The following is a 16151-nucleotide window of genomic DNA, read 5'->3' on the forward strand; positions in this document are numbered from 1 at the left end:
CGACGGCACTTAACAACAACAACAAATATATATTATGTTGTTGTTGTTAAGTGCCGTCGAGTTGGTTCCGACCTATAGCGACCCTGTACAGCGAGGCTGTAAATCTTTACGGGAGCAGAACGCCTCCTCTTCCACGGAGCGGCTGGTAGTTTCGAACTGCTGGCCTTAAGGTTCTCAGCCCGATTCGTAACCACTATGCTACCAGAGCTCCTTTATATATATATGTATATTTGAAGGTAGGGTTTCTTCCCCCCCCCACACACACAATAGTAGGCATATTTCTAGGCACCTTATAGAATTTAAAAAATTAGCATAGAATTATATTCTACCATTACATTGTATTCTAATTTTGCTAACAAATGGTAAAGTTGTTCATTTTTACATATAATAATATTTTTGCAGTGCTACTTAAGACTCTTATAAAGCTATATTGCTTATAATCTATTATTTTGTCTTTAATCAATTACTTTTTTTAAATTTCCTTTTATAATTCCTATATTTTTTCATTGTATAATTTTACTGTGTTACTTGAGATATTTAGTACAATATTGAATAGAAGCAGTGTGGGATCAGAAAATGATGACCTTCAGAGGAAAAAACGGTATTATATGAAAGGAAAGGACCAGCATAGATAACCTATAGAGCAGGTAACCAGTCCAGTATAAAATGATAACTAGCTATTATCATGTTGTTGTTGTTATGTGCCATCAAGTTGATTCCAAATCATAGCGACCCTGTATAGTGTTTCCAAGGAGAGGCTGGTGGATTAAGACTTCACATATGACCTGGTTATTACATTTTCCAGGTTATATGAAAAGTTTTAATTGGACATACCTCTTTCTGCTTCTCTTATGTATTAAGCATGAATAAAATTATTTCTTTCTGATAGTCAAGTTACAAGTTATTTTAATTGCTATGGAGACAGTCCACTTCTAAGTCATATGAAAGTGTTACATGGTTATGCTTACCAAGTATTCCATATATCTTCTCATATCCCAGGCTCCTTTCATTTACATAGAGTCAAGTGACTGTTTCGGGCCAATTAAGTGCAATGTTTTTGAGCAATCTTCTATCCACTCCTCTTTCCCTGCCTTCTCAACCAAAACTTGTTGCTGATGATGCAGTTTCAAGAGAATGGTGTCTTTCACAACCTGGCCTCTCAGTCACTTTCTGAAGGAGATCATCATCTGACCTATGCACGCAAAGTACTGTGATTGAGAAATAAACTTGTGTATTAAGCCCTGGAAATTTTGGGATGGTGTGTTACTTCAGTTTAAACTAGTCTCTTCTAACTAGTACCATAGCATTAATATTCCTTTAGTAAAATGAATTTAAAATTTTATAGCATTAAGAACCTAACTGTTCTTTGTTTTTTGACAGCTGCCCACGAATATGTTACATTTTCTTTACGGTTTGCTCCTCTAAATCCTGGACGGTATCCTTGTAAAATTGTGTTGACATCAAGATTTGATGTTCGAGTGTATTACATTGAAGGTGTGGTAAATGATGAAAAAGCAGAAGCCAATTTTGAATTTGATACGCCAGCATTTGAACCCCTTACCCAGAACATCCCAATAGTAAGTAAAAAAAAATAATTTTGGTACATTATTTTCTTTTCTACTACCTCTGTCTGAATTAATGTGCTCCAAATTTCTCATCTTGAACTATCACAGATATCTAGTTGTATTATCTGTTGCCAATTGCTTCTCTAAATTGATGTTAGAGTTTTCTTCCTGAATATAAATGATGCTATTCACCTGATTAATCACTTCTGCTGGATATCTTTGTTTAAAAAATTAATTGGAACTTTCTTAACCCATCATAAATTTCCTAGTCAGAGCTGTTCCTTTCTATCTCCACTAAGCTGAGTTATGGGTTACCAGATCACTCTGCCCCAAAATCTTGTTAGGATATTATCACTTGATTAAGATGGAATCATAGGCACTGAGAACAATGATTGGCTACAGTTTGGCTACCTATTACAATACATCATAGAAAAAGCTAATGCAGTTGTAAGGAACATCGAATGCTTTAGAATGAGAGAAAGTGTTCTTATTTGTATGTTTTGATTATTAATGATTTAACAAAGTCAACTGAAAGCACAGATAAGTTGTTCTGACGTTATCTTTGCAATCTGAACTGTACTCACAGGCAGAATACCTCATATTCTAATTAGGAATAGAATGAATACTCCAAAACCATTTGTTATTTTAAAAGTAATGAATAAGCCAAAAAAGGAGCATGTCCGTAGATATTAAGTGATACATGCATGGGCCTAGTAGGCAATGTTCCTATGACACTGAATGGATATACATTAGCTTTATGTTCAAGTTATTGGTAATCTTTCTTAACAAATATACTTTCAAATGGGGATTCTCTCTAGAAGTACAGTTGTTAAGTGTTGTGAAGTTGGTTGTGACTCATAGAGAACCTGTGTAGGGTTTCCGAGGAATGACTGATGAGTTTGAACCATCAACCTTTTGATACACTAGAAATATGTAATTGCATTAAAAGTAGCAAGAATTATTATGTAATTCACCTTCTATATGATGCTTTTCTACTGTCTTTTCTCATTCTTTAGACTAATGATACAATGAAACAATGGAAATGTCATGTTACTATACAAGGAGATTGGTTTTATGGACCTCCTGTTTTATTTATTGACCCAGCAGAAACTGTGCAATATCCTCTCACATTCAAACCTATTTTGGAGTGTAAGATCACGGTATGAACATACTGATACTTTTACCAGTGTAAATATGTTGGTAGATACTAGTATGACATTGTTGTTGCTGTTGTTGTTAAATGCCATCTAGACAATTGTAATTCATAGAGACCTGTATAGGATTTCCAAGGAGTGACTTGTGGGTTTGAACTGCCAACCTCGTGGTTGGCAGTCGAGTGCTCATTCTACAGTGCACGCCAGGATGTTGTTGTTATTAGTGTGGTTAAGTGCTGTTGAGTTAGTTCCAGCTCATAGCCATGCTGTATAGGGTTTCCAGGGAGTGGCTGGTGAGTTTGAACCACAGACCTTGTGGTTCAAACTGACCTTGCAGTCCAGTGCTTTATCCCACAGTGCCTCACCAGGACTCCTCTAGGACATTAATCTATGTTTAATTCATGACATAAAACTTGTTTTTATACAAAAGTTACAATTAACATGAATTTAATAATTAGCATTCTCTCTTGCTTGAGAAATTTTGTACATGTTCTAACTTCAGGCATTAAAATTCTTAAAGTCACAATACCTTTGGCTGTCAAGATTTGTAGCCAGCTCACTTTTATACCACATGCAGAAAAAAGTAAAATCATTGGTTCTTTTGTTCTAGTCATTCAACAAATCGATACATCAGAAAAACATTTTCTTAGAAGCCATAGTTCTCTGTCAAAGACATAAACACACATATAATTGCTATGTATGTGAATACCTATACAAACTCCATAATTTAGAGAAACTTAAGAGACTAAAAAGCTCTTTTACCAATTTATCTTTATTAATTCAATAACAACATTTATACACAAACTGGAAAAGTCATTGGCTAACACCTCCTTGCAGTTTATTGTATTAAAAGGCTAGGAGAGGTTGTTCGGCATCCAACTACAGACTTCCATACAGCTAAAATTTGACTGCTTTGTCACAGGGCAAAGTTATTGTGCAAAATGAAGTAGATGGTATGCAGCACATCTTTGATATAAGAGGAATTGGAAGAAAACCTCAGGCCTTGGATCACATCATTATAGACTGCCAAGTGGGAGACTTAATTCATAAAACCATTATGCTGTCCAGTTTTACAAAGACTGCCATGACATACACGGTAAGTTTTTGTTTTGTTTTAGCATCATCAAAGTGTTTTTAGAAGGAGTATATTGAAGCGTTTGACATTCTGAAGATATTAGGGGAAGCAGTGCCACTGCTTAGTAGAAATACTAAAGTAACACCCTGTTAGCAAACTAAACCAAAGTTTTTATTGAAAGGATACTTGAATTTCATGAAATGGAGGACCATGGAGGACCATGGAGGAGAAGCAGCCAGTTTTTATTTGATAAAGGAAACAAAGGGAAATGGTTTCACATCAAAGTGCAGGAGATGTGAAAACATTTGTCAAGGAGTTGTCAAATTGCCCACTTTCTTCACAACAATTATTGTTGTTATTAAGTGCTATCTAATTGGTTCTGACTCATAGCCACCCTGTATAGGATTTATAGGAGTGGCTGGTAGGTTTGAACTGCTAACTGCAGTTAGCAGCCCAGTGCTTATCCTGTAGTGTTGTTGTTGTTAAGTGCCATCAAGTTGGTTCCTACCCATAGCGACCCTGTATAGAGTTTTTGAAGCGTGACTGGTGAGCGTGAACCGCCGACCTTGCGACTAAACCAATTTTGCAGTCCAGCGCATTAACCCACAGTGACACACCAGGACTCCCTGCAGTGCCTCAGGTTAATTCCTTATTACGTGATACAATTTGACTGAAGTAACATTTTTAAGGTGCACTATGTCAACATTTTTTATGTAGGAGTCATGTGATTGAACGTAGATTCAGTAAATTCCAGTTGAAATCCTTGAAACAGAAAGCTGATATATTTGGTTAAGAAGATAAGGTTGAATCAACTCTAATCTGAAGTATCTGAAATGCAAAACCTTACTTACCTTGTTGATGTTAGGTGCCATTGACTCCGTAGTGATACGTAGGGAGTCTATGCACAATAGAATGAAACACTGCTGGGTCTTGCACCATCCATATAATCGTTGCTACATTTGAATCCTTTGCTGCCGCTGATCTAGCTAAGGGGAAATAAGGATTGCTCAGACAAATTCACTTGGTGACTGATTCAAGGAGCAATTAAGATAGAGATTTTAAGAAATGCTAAATAATTCTTCACCTAGGCCAGAGAATCTGATTCATGTCTTCTCTGTTATTCTACCTGTAACACTCTGACAGGAAAAAGGCTGATTTTTCTTTAGACAGGTAAAAATGAAAATCTTATTTTAAAATGGAGTTGTCATTTAGCTGTGAAGTCACTCTATTCAGATCTGCTAGCACCTTGATTTCTTTAAGGTTCACCACCACATCACATAAGGTAATGTCTATCATTCTGCTTATTAGTTCAACAATTTTTATATTTCCTCTCAATTATAAAATTGAGCTAGTACTAACCAAGTTCTGCATCAAAGTATTGGTGCATAATCATAAAACATTTTAAAATTCACTGATTTGAGTCGTATATATATGTTCACTGGAAGATCTTTTGCATAATTATAAACTACTTTTTCGAGAAATTTAGAAACAGCTGTAAATTTTAATGCAAAATCTGTTGTACCAATTCATAGCTACCCTGTAGAATACAACAAAACAACCCAGTCCTGCTCCAGCCTCACAAGTTTTGCTATGTTTGAATCCATTGTTGCAAATACTGTGTCGGTCTATCTTGTTGAGGGGCTTTCTTTCTCTTTTTCGCTAACCTTCTACCTTACCAAGCATGGTGTCCTCCGAGAACTGGTCCTTACTGATAGCATGTCCAAAGTATATGAGATGAAATGTCACCATCCTCACTCCTAGGGAGCATTGTGGCAAGACAGATTAGTTCTTTCTTCAGACTGCCCTCAGTTCTAAGGCATTAATCCTTCTTTGATCTTCCTTATTCATTGTTCAGCTTTTGCATGCATATAAGGAGCTCTGGTAGCGTAGTGGTTACGAATAGGGCTGCGAACCTTAAGGTCAGCAGTTCGAAACTACCAGCCGCTCCGTGGGAGAAAGATGAGGCTTTCTACTCCCGTAAAGATTTACACCCTCGGAAACCCTGTACAGGGTTGCTATGGGTCGGAACCGACTAGACGGCACTTAACAACAACAACAACAAGGCAACTGAAACAACAAAATTTCAAAATCCAGTACTATCATTTATCATTTACCAGTGTGAGTACTAGTGGCAATGTGAAGAAGTTCAGACTTACATGTATCTTTAGTTTTATGAAGTTTTGTATTTGATACTCCTCATTTTTTTTTGTTCCAGTCGATCCTCAATCCTAGTTTGTTGTTGTTGTTGAAATGAAAAAGACAATGAAAATTTAGGGAGAACATACAGAGTTATAGAAGCCTTCATATGTTTCTGGTGCGAGATAAAAGTGGTGTAAATATTTTCAAAAACCATATGGCAGCTCCTCAGAAGGGTACACATCAAGTTTACCCTACTGATTTCACTCTTAGGTATATATCCAAAGGAAAGTAAATTCTTTGTCCACACAATACTTTGTACATGAATTTTCATAGAAGCCTTATTCAATAATAGTAAAAAATAGAAACAATTCAAATACCTACCACTTATGAATGTGTATACAAAATGTAAGATATCGCAATGGAATATTATTCAGCAATAAAGAGGTGCATACTGTGTCATGCATGAGCCTTGAACAGATGCTAATGTGAGAAGTCAAGCACAAAAGATAGACATACTATGTGAGTTCATTTCTAGCAAATGTCCAGAATAAGGCAATGCATGGAGACATGGATCACTGGTTGCCTTTTATAAACAGAAAGCTGGATTTAACCAGACTTGTGGCTAAATGGACTCGTGGTGACCTCGTGTGTTACAGAGTAGCACTGAGCTCCAAAGAGTTGTTTTAGGTATAATTTTTATATCAGCAGATCACCAGGATTTTTTTCATTGATGCCGCTGGGTGGGTTTGAACCACCAGCCTCTAGGTTAGCTGTTGATTCCGAGTCATTGTGCCCCTATAGGACAGAGTTGTTGTTGTTGTTGTTGTTAAGTGCCGTCGAGTCGGTTCCGACCCATAGTGACCCTGTACAGGATTTCCGAGGGTGTAAATCTTTATGGGAGTAGAAAGCCTCATCTTTCTCCCGCGGAGCGGCTGGTAGTTTCGAACCGCTGACCTTAAGGTTCGCAGCCCAATTCGTAACCACTACGCTACCAGAGCTCCTTATAGGACAGAGTAGTAGGTTATAAACTTCAACCAGATCTTTTTTCAAGATGTGTGACTTGTGGATTTGGTTAGCAACTGAGAGCTTAATCATTAGGCTAAGTACAAACTGTGTCGTCAGAAGTAGAAATAAACTCAACAGCAATGTTTGTGTGTGTGTGTGTGTGTGTGTGTGTGCTCAAAGCCAACTCATATGATTTTATATTATATTTTATATTGATATAGAAATTCATTGAAATGTTTTATCCATCAAATTGTTATAGATGGTATATAAAATTTTTCAGCTCTTTAAAGCATTGAAACAATAAGCATTGATTCTTTTTGTAAGTCATTATTTCTCTTTTTCTGTTGCTTCGTAGGTCTCTGCTCAGATTGTTCTCCTACTAAAGCATTTTCCTTGCTTTCTAGTAATCTAAAGGAATCTTGGTGTGGTGCCATAGGATAAGCACTGGACTGCTAACTGCAAAGGTGGCAGTTCAAATCCACCAGTAGCTGCTTAGAAACCTTATGCAGGGTTGCTATGAGTCAAAACCAACTCAATGACACTTAACAACAACAACAAGTAATCTAAAAGTGAATAGTTTCATTGGAAGTATTAAATAAATTTCAAATTTAATATAATTTAGCTAATTAACTCTTGTTATTAAATTATCTTTTTTAGGTAACTTCAGATCTTCCAATGGTGTGGGGAAATCCAACTGTCTGCTTAAATTCTAAAACTGAAGTTCCATATGTTCTACACGTAGCTCCTTGGAAACGTGGTATATTCAAAGGTATCACAATCATTAATAAAATATTCATAACTAGCTACCACGTTAGGACTAAAATATCTTGGGAAGTAATATGGGTGGGAAATTCACTGTAGCCTTACAACCATTAGTTTGTAAATAATCAGATCTTTGAAACATTTATTTTATGTCTACGGCTATATTTTCTTGATTACTTATTTCATTTTGGGGATAAATTCTCAGAAGTGGAAATATTTAATTAAGAGTACTTACATTTAAATTGTGATAGATGCTTATAAATAATTGTACCAATTTATGGTCCCAACAGCACACTATAATAATACCTGTCTACAGGGATGAATTTTATTTTCAAAAGCTTTAAATGTACCCAATTGATATATGAGATTTAGGTTAGAGACGTTGATATGAGTGAAGTTTGTCTCTAACAAAACATTTGTTTATATAAATTATCCTGACAGTGCCTGAACAGAGAGAGTCACTTGCTTTGCGAAGAATAAAGGTGTTCCTCCAAGTTTTTGAAGGGATGGAATAGTAAGAATAAGAATTCAGAGTCTGTGAATAATAACCAAAATAAATTACCTTGTTTTAGAAATAACTAAATTCTCCATTGGTATTTGGACTCTGCTCAAGAAATGATAATAATGTACAAAATTGGAGGCAACATCCAAAGAACCAAGTCAATTTCAACTCAATAGCAACCCTAAAAGGACAGAGTAGAACTGCCCCATTAGTTTCCAAGGTTGCAAATATTTTCGAAAACAAATTGCCACATTTTTCACCTGCGGAGCAGCTGCTGGGTTCTAACCATCACCCTTTCCGTTAGCAGCCATTACACCACCATCCTTGGATACAACGTAGAAGTGTGGCGATCATACACCTAGTAACGATGCTGTGCTCATCCCCACTTACCTCATCAAAAAATGTGTGAGCTGGCATACAGGGTATACCCTTTGGTTATTTGAATGGTTATATATTCCTGACTGCTTCTGTGTACATCCAAAAAACAAAAAAACAACAGAGGGATTGGAAGCAAATGCTGTTAAATGATGATGCATGGAGGGGATTGAAGTCATTGCAATGAAATGAAATACGATAGGGTGAATGTAAAGCTGATGCTCTCCCATGTAAACTATCACTCAATTCATAATAAAAACTTATAAAAAAATTTGTGTGAGGAGAGGGTCTATGCCTAGCATAGTGAGTATAGAGAACTGATGCAAAGAAGATAGTGCTGAGAAAGTGGATGGGTACAGTGCTTTTAGCAACAGAAGGGGAAAACCAAAATGGTAAACTTGACCTAGCATAAGCACTGGACTGCTAACCACAAGGTCAGTGGTTTAAACCCACCAGCTGCTCTTCAGAAACCCTATACTTAGGGTCGCTGTGAGTTGAACTCGACTCAATGGCACTTAACAACAACAACAACAACAAAAAAAACAGATCTCGATAACCCGATTATTACTATTATGCATGACTTCAAGTTTCACCACAGTAAGAGTAATTTCTATCTTCTGAAAACTTATCTTCTCTGTTTAGACTTCTCACTTTGCAAATCCCATTAAGGGTCCTTCATGTGGTAGGTAGGTTTTGAGTTAAAGTGAGTCTATTGCTGTTAAGTGGTAGTACGGCTTAATTTAAATCTACATAAATTTCTGTTTTAATTTCCATCATCAATGGTAGTAAGTGATGAATTTCCTTTAGTTTTAGAGTTTTGACTTTTTTTTTTTTTTTTGGTAAAAGGAAACAATTCATTTTGAATTGGCAAAATTTTTTCCCCTTGTGAAACACAGTAAAAGTCACTTTCCTGTTCTATAAAAGGCAGAAAGTTCAGTTAGGAGGGAAATATAAAAGGCATCTTGAACTGTGAAACAGTGTTAGATTAGGACTGCTAATAAACACCTTATAGGAAATCTCTGCTCAATGAATACTTTGCTGTTTCCTACTTTGCTATTTTTTTCTCTACTTCTTTTTGTTATTTTCCTACTTTGCTATTTCTCTCATCTTAATGCTACTCAGATGTACTTAAAAATAATTAAGTACATTGGATATGTCTTTCCTTTGTATAATTAATCTTGTTAATGATTTATCTGTTGGTTCTGTTGGTTAGCATCAATGGATTTAAGCGTGGCAACAGTAGTGAGGTTGGTCCAGGCAGTGTTTCGTTCTGCTGTGCATAAAGTCGCTATGAGTCGGTACCGACTCGATGGCACCTAACAGCAACAACAACAATGATTTCTCAGAGTTTGTGAGCCTATGAAATTTCAATGTATATGTGCACAGATCAGTGGCAGGCTCCTTTTCTATGTTGGTTTAAAAGGTTTTAGAAGGAATTTGGGCAACTCTGGGGAGACTACTAAGTAAGGATGAATTAGGTAAATGTTACTGGCTACACAAGAGGTTTTGAAGGCTTCCTAATTTTGAAAAACATTTGCAAGACATAATCATGGTAACTCTTTCCGGGGTAGCCCTTTATAGTTGAATTAATATGGCCATTATGTGTTAGAAAAATTGAGGTTGCTAAGAGGACTAATTCCATTTTTATTGATATTACCATTGGAAAACGTCTACAGTATTTTCAAACAGTGTAAATGTAATTGTTTCTGAGCATCTGTTAACTAATCTGAAATCACAGAAAGCTAAACTATAAAATTTTCACATCTAAGAAGGAATTTTCCAATTTGTGTGGATGAAAGTGTGTATATAAGAATGTGTGTCTTTAAAATATGAGTGATCTTTAAAATATTTTTTTGTTTGTGTTCATTTTCAATTATATTATTAGGTATTCAATAAGTATTTACTGAGGGCCTATAATTAGGGAAAAGGAGCTCTGGTAGATTAGTGTGAAAATACTAGCTGTTCTGTGGGAGAAAGATCAGGCTTTCTGCTCCCGTAAAGATTTACAGACTATGAAATCCTACCCAGGATTATTAAGAATTGGAACCAACTCCATAGGATATCACCACCACCATAAGTATGGAGAGGAGCCCTGGTTGTACAGTTGTTAAGCCCACAACTGTTTGCTGAAATATCTGCTGTTCAAACTTCCCAGCTGTTCAATAGGAAGAAGGTATAAGCAGTCCACTTCCATCAAGTCTTCAGTCTAGAAAACCCTGTGATGTAGTTCTACTCTGTTCTGTGCTGTCTCTATGAGTCAGAATCACTTGTTGACAAAGGATTTAATTGAAGTTTAGAGCCCTGGTGGCATTGTAGGTTAGGCATTGAGCTGCTAACTATACGGTTGGTGGTTCAAACCCAGCAGCCGCTCCATGGAAGAAAGACGAGACTGTCTGCACTGGTAAAGATTTCTAGTCTTGGAATTGACTAGACAGCAGTGAGGTTTTGGGTGGGGCATTTACTACATGGGATGTTCTTTGGGAGTTTACTGCCTACAACTACAATATTATAGCCACTAGCCTGGTAGCGTAGTGGCTACGAATTGGGCTGCTAACCTCAAGATCGGCAGTTTGAAACTACCAGCCATTCCCCAGGAGAAAGATTAGGCTTTCTGCTCCCATATAGATTTACAGCCTCGGAAACCCTGTGCAGGGTCACTATGAGTCAGAACTGACTCCATCGTACTTAACAACAAGCCATGAATAGCCATTCTAATGAAAATTAATTAAAATTACTTACGATTAAGATCAGCACTGGACAAACCCACTAGCTGCTCCTTAGAAACCCTATACAGGGTTGCTGTAAGTCAGACCCAAATCGACAGCACTTGATAACAGCAACAACAAAATTTAAATAGTCCCACGTTATTTGTTGTTGTTGTTGTTGTTAAGTGCCATCGAGTCGGTTCCGACCCATCGTGACCCTGTACAGGGTTTCCGAGGGTGTAAATCTTTACGGGAGTAGAAAGCCTCATCTTTCTCCCGCGGAGCGGCTGGTAGTTTCGAACCGCTGACCTTAAGGTTTGCAGCCCAATTCGTAACCACTACATTAGTGAATATTATATTAAATAGTGAAATCATTAACATTTCTCATTATTTTAGAAATCTCTACTGGACAACCCTGGCTATATTCTATCTAGTACATTCAGCTCTATTCTTTCTTATTCGATTTTATTCTTTAAGAATGCTTACGATTATTACTAAAATGATTTTATGACTTACTAATGGGGAGTGTTTCAGGTTGGTAGTCATTATAGAACATTTGCATGGATATAAAAATGCAAATGATTAAAACTGATTTGTCTAAAAGAACACTTTCAATAAAAATGAAATGCAATACACATATGTAATTAAAATTTGTAGCAGGTAAAATTAATTTAAATAATACATTTTAGTTGGATGTTGTTGTTGTTAAGTGCTGTCAAGTCAGTTCCTACTCATAACGACCCTGTATAGGGTTTCCAAGGAAAGGTTGGTGGGTTTGAACCACCAACCTTGCGGTTAACACCACATATACAATGAACATAAAACTATTAATAGTACATTTTATTTTTTTGTTCTAAATCTTTAAAATATGGTATGTATTTCACACAGCACAGCTCAATTCAAACTAGTAGCATTTTACATGTTTATATAGTCACATTGTTGTGTGTGACTGAGTCGCTCCTGACTTACAGCAACCCTGTACAGGGTTTCTAAGGTTGCAAATCTTTATGGGTGCAGAAAGTCTCATCTTTCTCCCATGGAAATACGGGTAGATTTGAACTACTGACCTTATGGTTAGCAACCCAGCTCATAATCCACTATGACTCAGGGCTCCTTATATGTGGCAAGTGGCTACCATATTGGACAGAATGGGTCTACAGTTACATCTTTAAGGACTTTTGTTTACACGTTTGGGAGACGTCATCTTCAACATCCTGTAAACACCTGAAATACCTGTATTGCTCATCCAAACACACCAGTGAAAATATCATTTTTACATTAGGGATTTATTTTCTTAGAAATCTGTCCTCCTGTGAGAAATGTGTAAACATTGTTTTGTTGTTGTTTAGGGCAATCCCTAAACATGAATAATGGGAATATCAATGAAGTTCCATTATTGAGTGCTGGTTCTGTGCTTTGGACCAAGTGCTTTGTGTGTACTTTTATATTTTATTTCAAGCTGATCTTACAACTATTATAATGTTGCAAGGCAAATTTACTTCAAGATCTCTCTCCAAGGAGACTGTGCTTCTAAAAATTATATTTCCTTAAATAACATACCCATTCTTTAAATTATATTTCCTTTAATTACATACCCAATTTCTTCTACTGGAGGAGATGTTTATTATCCAGTGAAAACTAAGACAATTTTAGTGTTTAATTTCAGTACTAATTGTCTTTAGAGTTAATAAAATACAAAAGCTATCCCAATTCAGTCACAAAGTATTATTGTTATTAAGTGCTGTCGAGTGGATTCTGACCCACAGCGACCCCATATAGGGTTTCCAAGGAGTGGCTGGTGAGTTTGAACCGCTGACCTTGCTGTTCAAGTCGACCTTGTAGTCCAGTGCATTAACCCACAGTGCTACACCAGGAGTTCTACACAAAGTCTTGGTAGGCCTTAATATAAACTGTTTGATTATGTTTCATAGCTGGGGATATGTGGTTCAGTATACAGAACTCTATTTTGGAAGCCTGGTATTGAGAGCTTGGCAAAACTGCTGAATTACTTCCATACATGTATTTAATTAGCTTCAATTTAAAAATTAATGCTTGTCTTTTATAAGACAATTTTAATATAACAAAGATGATAGAATGTGCCAATTTTTAACACTGATAATTTTATAATTTTTTTTAGTGTTTTCCATATTAAATGTTTAAAAGAAAATTCATAGTTGGGATATTAGTATACCTGGTGTGGCAATGTGGGCTAATGCGTCAGACTGCAAAGTCACGTGAACTGCAAGGTGGGTAGTTCAAGCTCACCAGCTGCTCCTTGGAAACCCTATATAGGGTCGCTATGGGTCAGTATCCACTCCACAGCACTTAAAAACAATAGATAACAAAACAAATATATTTTAAGTGACTTAATAGGATAATGATAATCAAATAGGAAAACAAAAGAATGATTGCTTAAGTTTTATAATTTAATTTCAGTACTAATTGTCTTTAGAGTTAATAAAATACAAAAGCTATCCCAATTCAGTCACAAAGTATTATTGTTATTAAGTGCTGTCGAAAACAAAAGAATGATTGCTTAAGTTCTATTATTTACCCCTTCTTCTTAATTATTACAAATTCTTAAAATTATAATTTTGATGAATATTTTGAAAATATTTCCTTAAATTTTGTCTTCTATTGTGCTATACCACCATTGACTGTAATTCTGAAATGAACACCAGGAATTTGTGTTTGACTTAATATTTATTAGTTTCAAGCCAGGTGTCTTTGTTTGCTAGTGCTACTATAACACAAAAACCACAAATGGATGGCTTTAACGAATGGGCTTTTATTATCTCACAGTTCTGGAGACTAAAAGTCCTAATCAAAGTCTTGATTGTATCGATTCCTTCCTTGTCAGTAGACCCAGGAGTTTCTTAGTTCCCTGGCTTTTCTTGGTTACTTGTAGACACCCTCACATGACATCTGTTTTCTCCTGTGGGTGTGTCTCTGTGTCAACTTTGGTCTTTTTATAACTCAGAAGTAATTAGGTTTAGGGTCAAACCTACACTGCTATGACTTCATAAACAGAACAAAGGAATTCAACACATACTGGAAGGGATGATGGCACAATTCAATCGACAAGACAGGAGTAACTTTAATAACTGAGACTAAGCTTTCATTTCAGGAAACTAAGGCTTAGTTAATCTGAAATGTCTTACCTATGTTTTGTAGGTGCAGTTACATTTAATGTTCAAAGCCAAAAAGAAGTTGATTCTCAGAAAAAAACAGACCCAGACGATTCCACTGAGAAATCATTATTAGAGCTATCCAAACATGTTGAAGAAAAGCCAGGTAAGTTTACTATTATGGAGTTTCATGGTCAATCTGTGTCAACTCTCATCATCTGTCCATTTTAAATGACCTAGATACTTTACATGTATAATACATAGCCAAATGTCATTTGCAAGCATTTGTAAAAATGTTATTGTATTATTTCAGAATTAACTTTAGATAGTTTACTTTCTGAAATTCTATTGCTATTACCATCTATATATGTATTAATTTTGACCCAAAATGTTCTGTAGATGTCTTTGATGGTCTGTCAAGTTGGGCAAAAAGTAAGACTCACTCAGGAAGATCAGTAAACAAATGGAATTTCTTTACTCATTAATTACTTATAGTTTCCGGAGAGGACGCCACAGCACAACTCAATGTAGGGCCACACAGGGGGCAAGATGCCATCAAACTGAAATTGTAGGAGACAGTTTTTGTAAGGCAAACAGGGTGAGGCCTTGGAGTTAAAAAATAAGCCAAATAAAATTGTGATTTATACTTCTGGATAACTCCTACAGGTTAATAGAAATAGATACACACTTAAAAAGAAACAGATTTGTATGCCGATTGATAGATAAGTCACTCTATAAAAACTCACATAATATGCTGTAAGATTAATGTGTTCAGTTTTTCAACTGTGCCCATCCAGATGGCCATTTGTTTTCAAGTAAGTACAAAGTAATTACAATAAATAACATTACATGGTGGGACTTTTATTTCTATAAATTTCTAAAATTTGAAATCTAAAATTTCTATGTTTCTAAAAGTAGGATTTCTTTTCAAAGAGCATGTTTATTATTAGCAGATATCTAAAAGCCAGAGGTCAGTGGAACAGAATGAAAACCCAGAAAGAAACATAATAATAAAAAATATGAACTAAAAGTGACATGAAATTAATGAAAAAGAGCAAGTGATTGACATCATTTATTGACTATTTGATTGAACAAAATGAAGTTACATAATCCCATACTATGTACCAATTAACCTGATGAATTAAATAGCTAAATATAAAAAAATGAAAAGCACAAAAGCACTAGAAAAATGTACAAGCAAGTTTATTTGATCCTATGGTAGAGAAGATCTTTCTTTGAGAAAACGAAAGGAAACAAAGTGTAAAGGAAAATATTAGTACTACTGGATATATTAAAAATTTAAAACTGAATTTGAAACTCATAATATTTTAAAGAATTTACGTAGAACAAATATGCAAACTCTGTGATAGCCAAATAATCGAATTTTCAATCTGTGAAGTTTGTTTTAAATCCATGCAAGACAATAATCCCAAAGAAAATTGAACAAAATCAGGAACCAACAAATTAAACAGTAAGAACACCTCTAACTTTCCTTTATTCCATGAAGTGAAAATGACAACTAAATTAAAAATAAAAAAAATTTAACCTGACAATGAGGGAATATGAAAATAGAATATTCAGTTGTAATGAGAGTCAGGTCAAAAGAGGCCATCTCATGCATGCAATGGGAATTTGAATTGATATAACATTTTTGAAGAACAATGAATTATGATATATATAAAGCTTTAAAAATTTGATCCACTGATTCAATCTATGAATTTGTTAAATGAAATATTCAGAG

General features: G+C 35.5%; 1 protein-coding gene across 1 annotated transcript in view; it reads left to right on the forward strand.

The window, feature by feature from the left end:
• The window catches only part of LOC102822611 (chromosome unknown open reading frame, human CXorf30), a 170223-nt gene that overhangs the window by 32370 nt on the left and 121702 nt on the right, over window positions 1-16151 (forward strand). The window contains exons 5-9 of the mRNA XM_006870158.1: window positions 1381-1577; window positions 2582-2725; window positions 3642-3815; window positions 7596-7707; window positions 14457-14576. Of these exons, the coding sequence (XP_006870220.1) occupies window positions 1381-1577; window positions 2582-2725; window positions 3642-3815; window positions 7596-7707; window positions 14457-14576 (747 nt within the window). The remainder of the gene's footprint in view (window positions 1-1380; window positions 1578-2581; window positions 2726-3641; window positions 3816-7595; window positions 7708-14456; window positions 14577-16151) is intronic.

The sequence above is a fragment of the Chrysochloris asiatica genome, unplaced genomic scaffold, assembly GCF_000296735.1.
Source record: "Chrysochloris asiatica unplaced genomic scaffold, ChrAsi1.0 scaffold00139, whole genome shotgun sequence".
Classification (NCBI taxonomy): Eukaryota; Metazoa; Chordata; class Mammalia; order Afrosoricida; family Chrysochloridae; genus Chrysochloris; species Chrysochloris asiatica.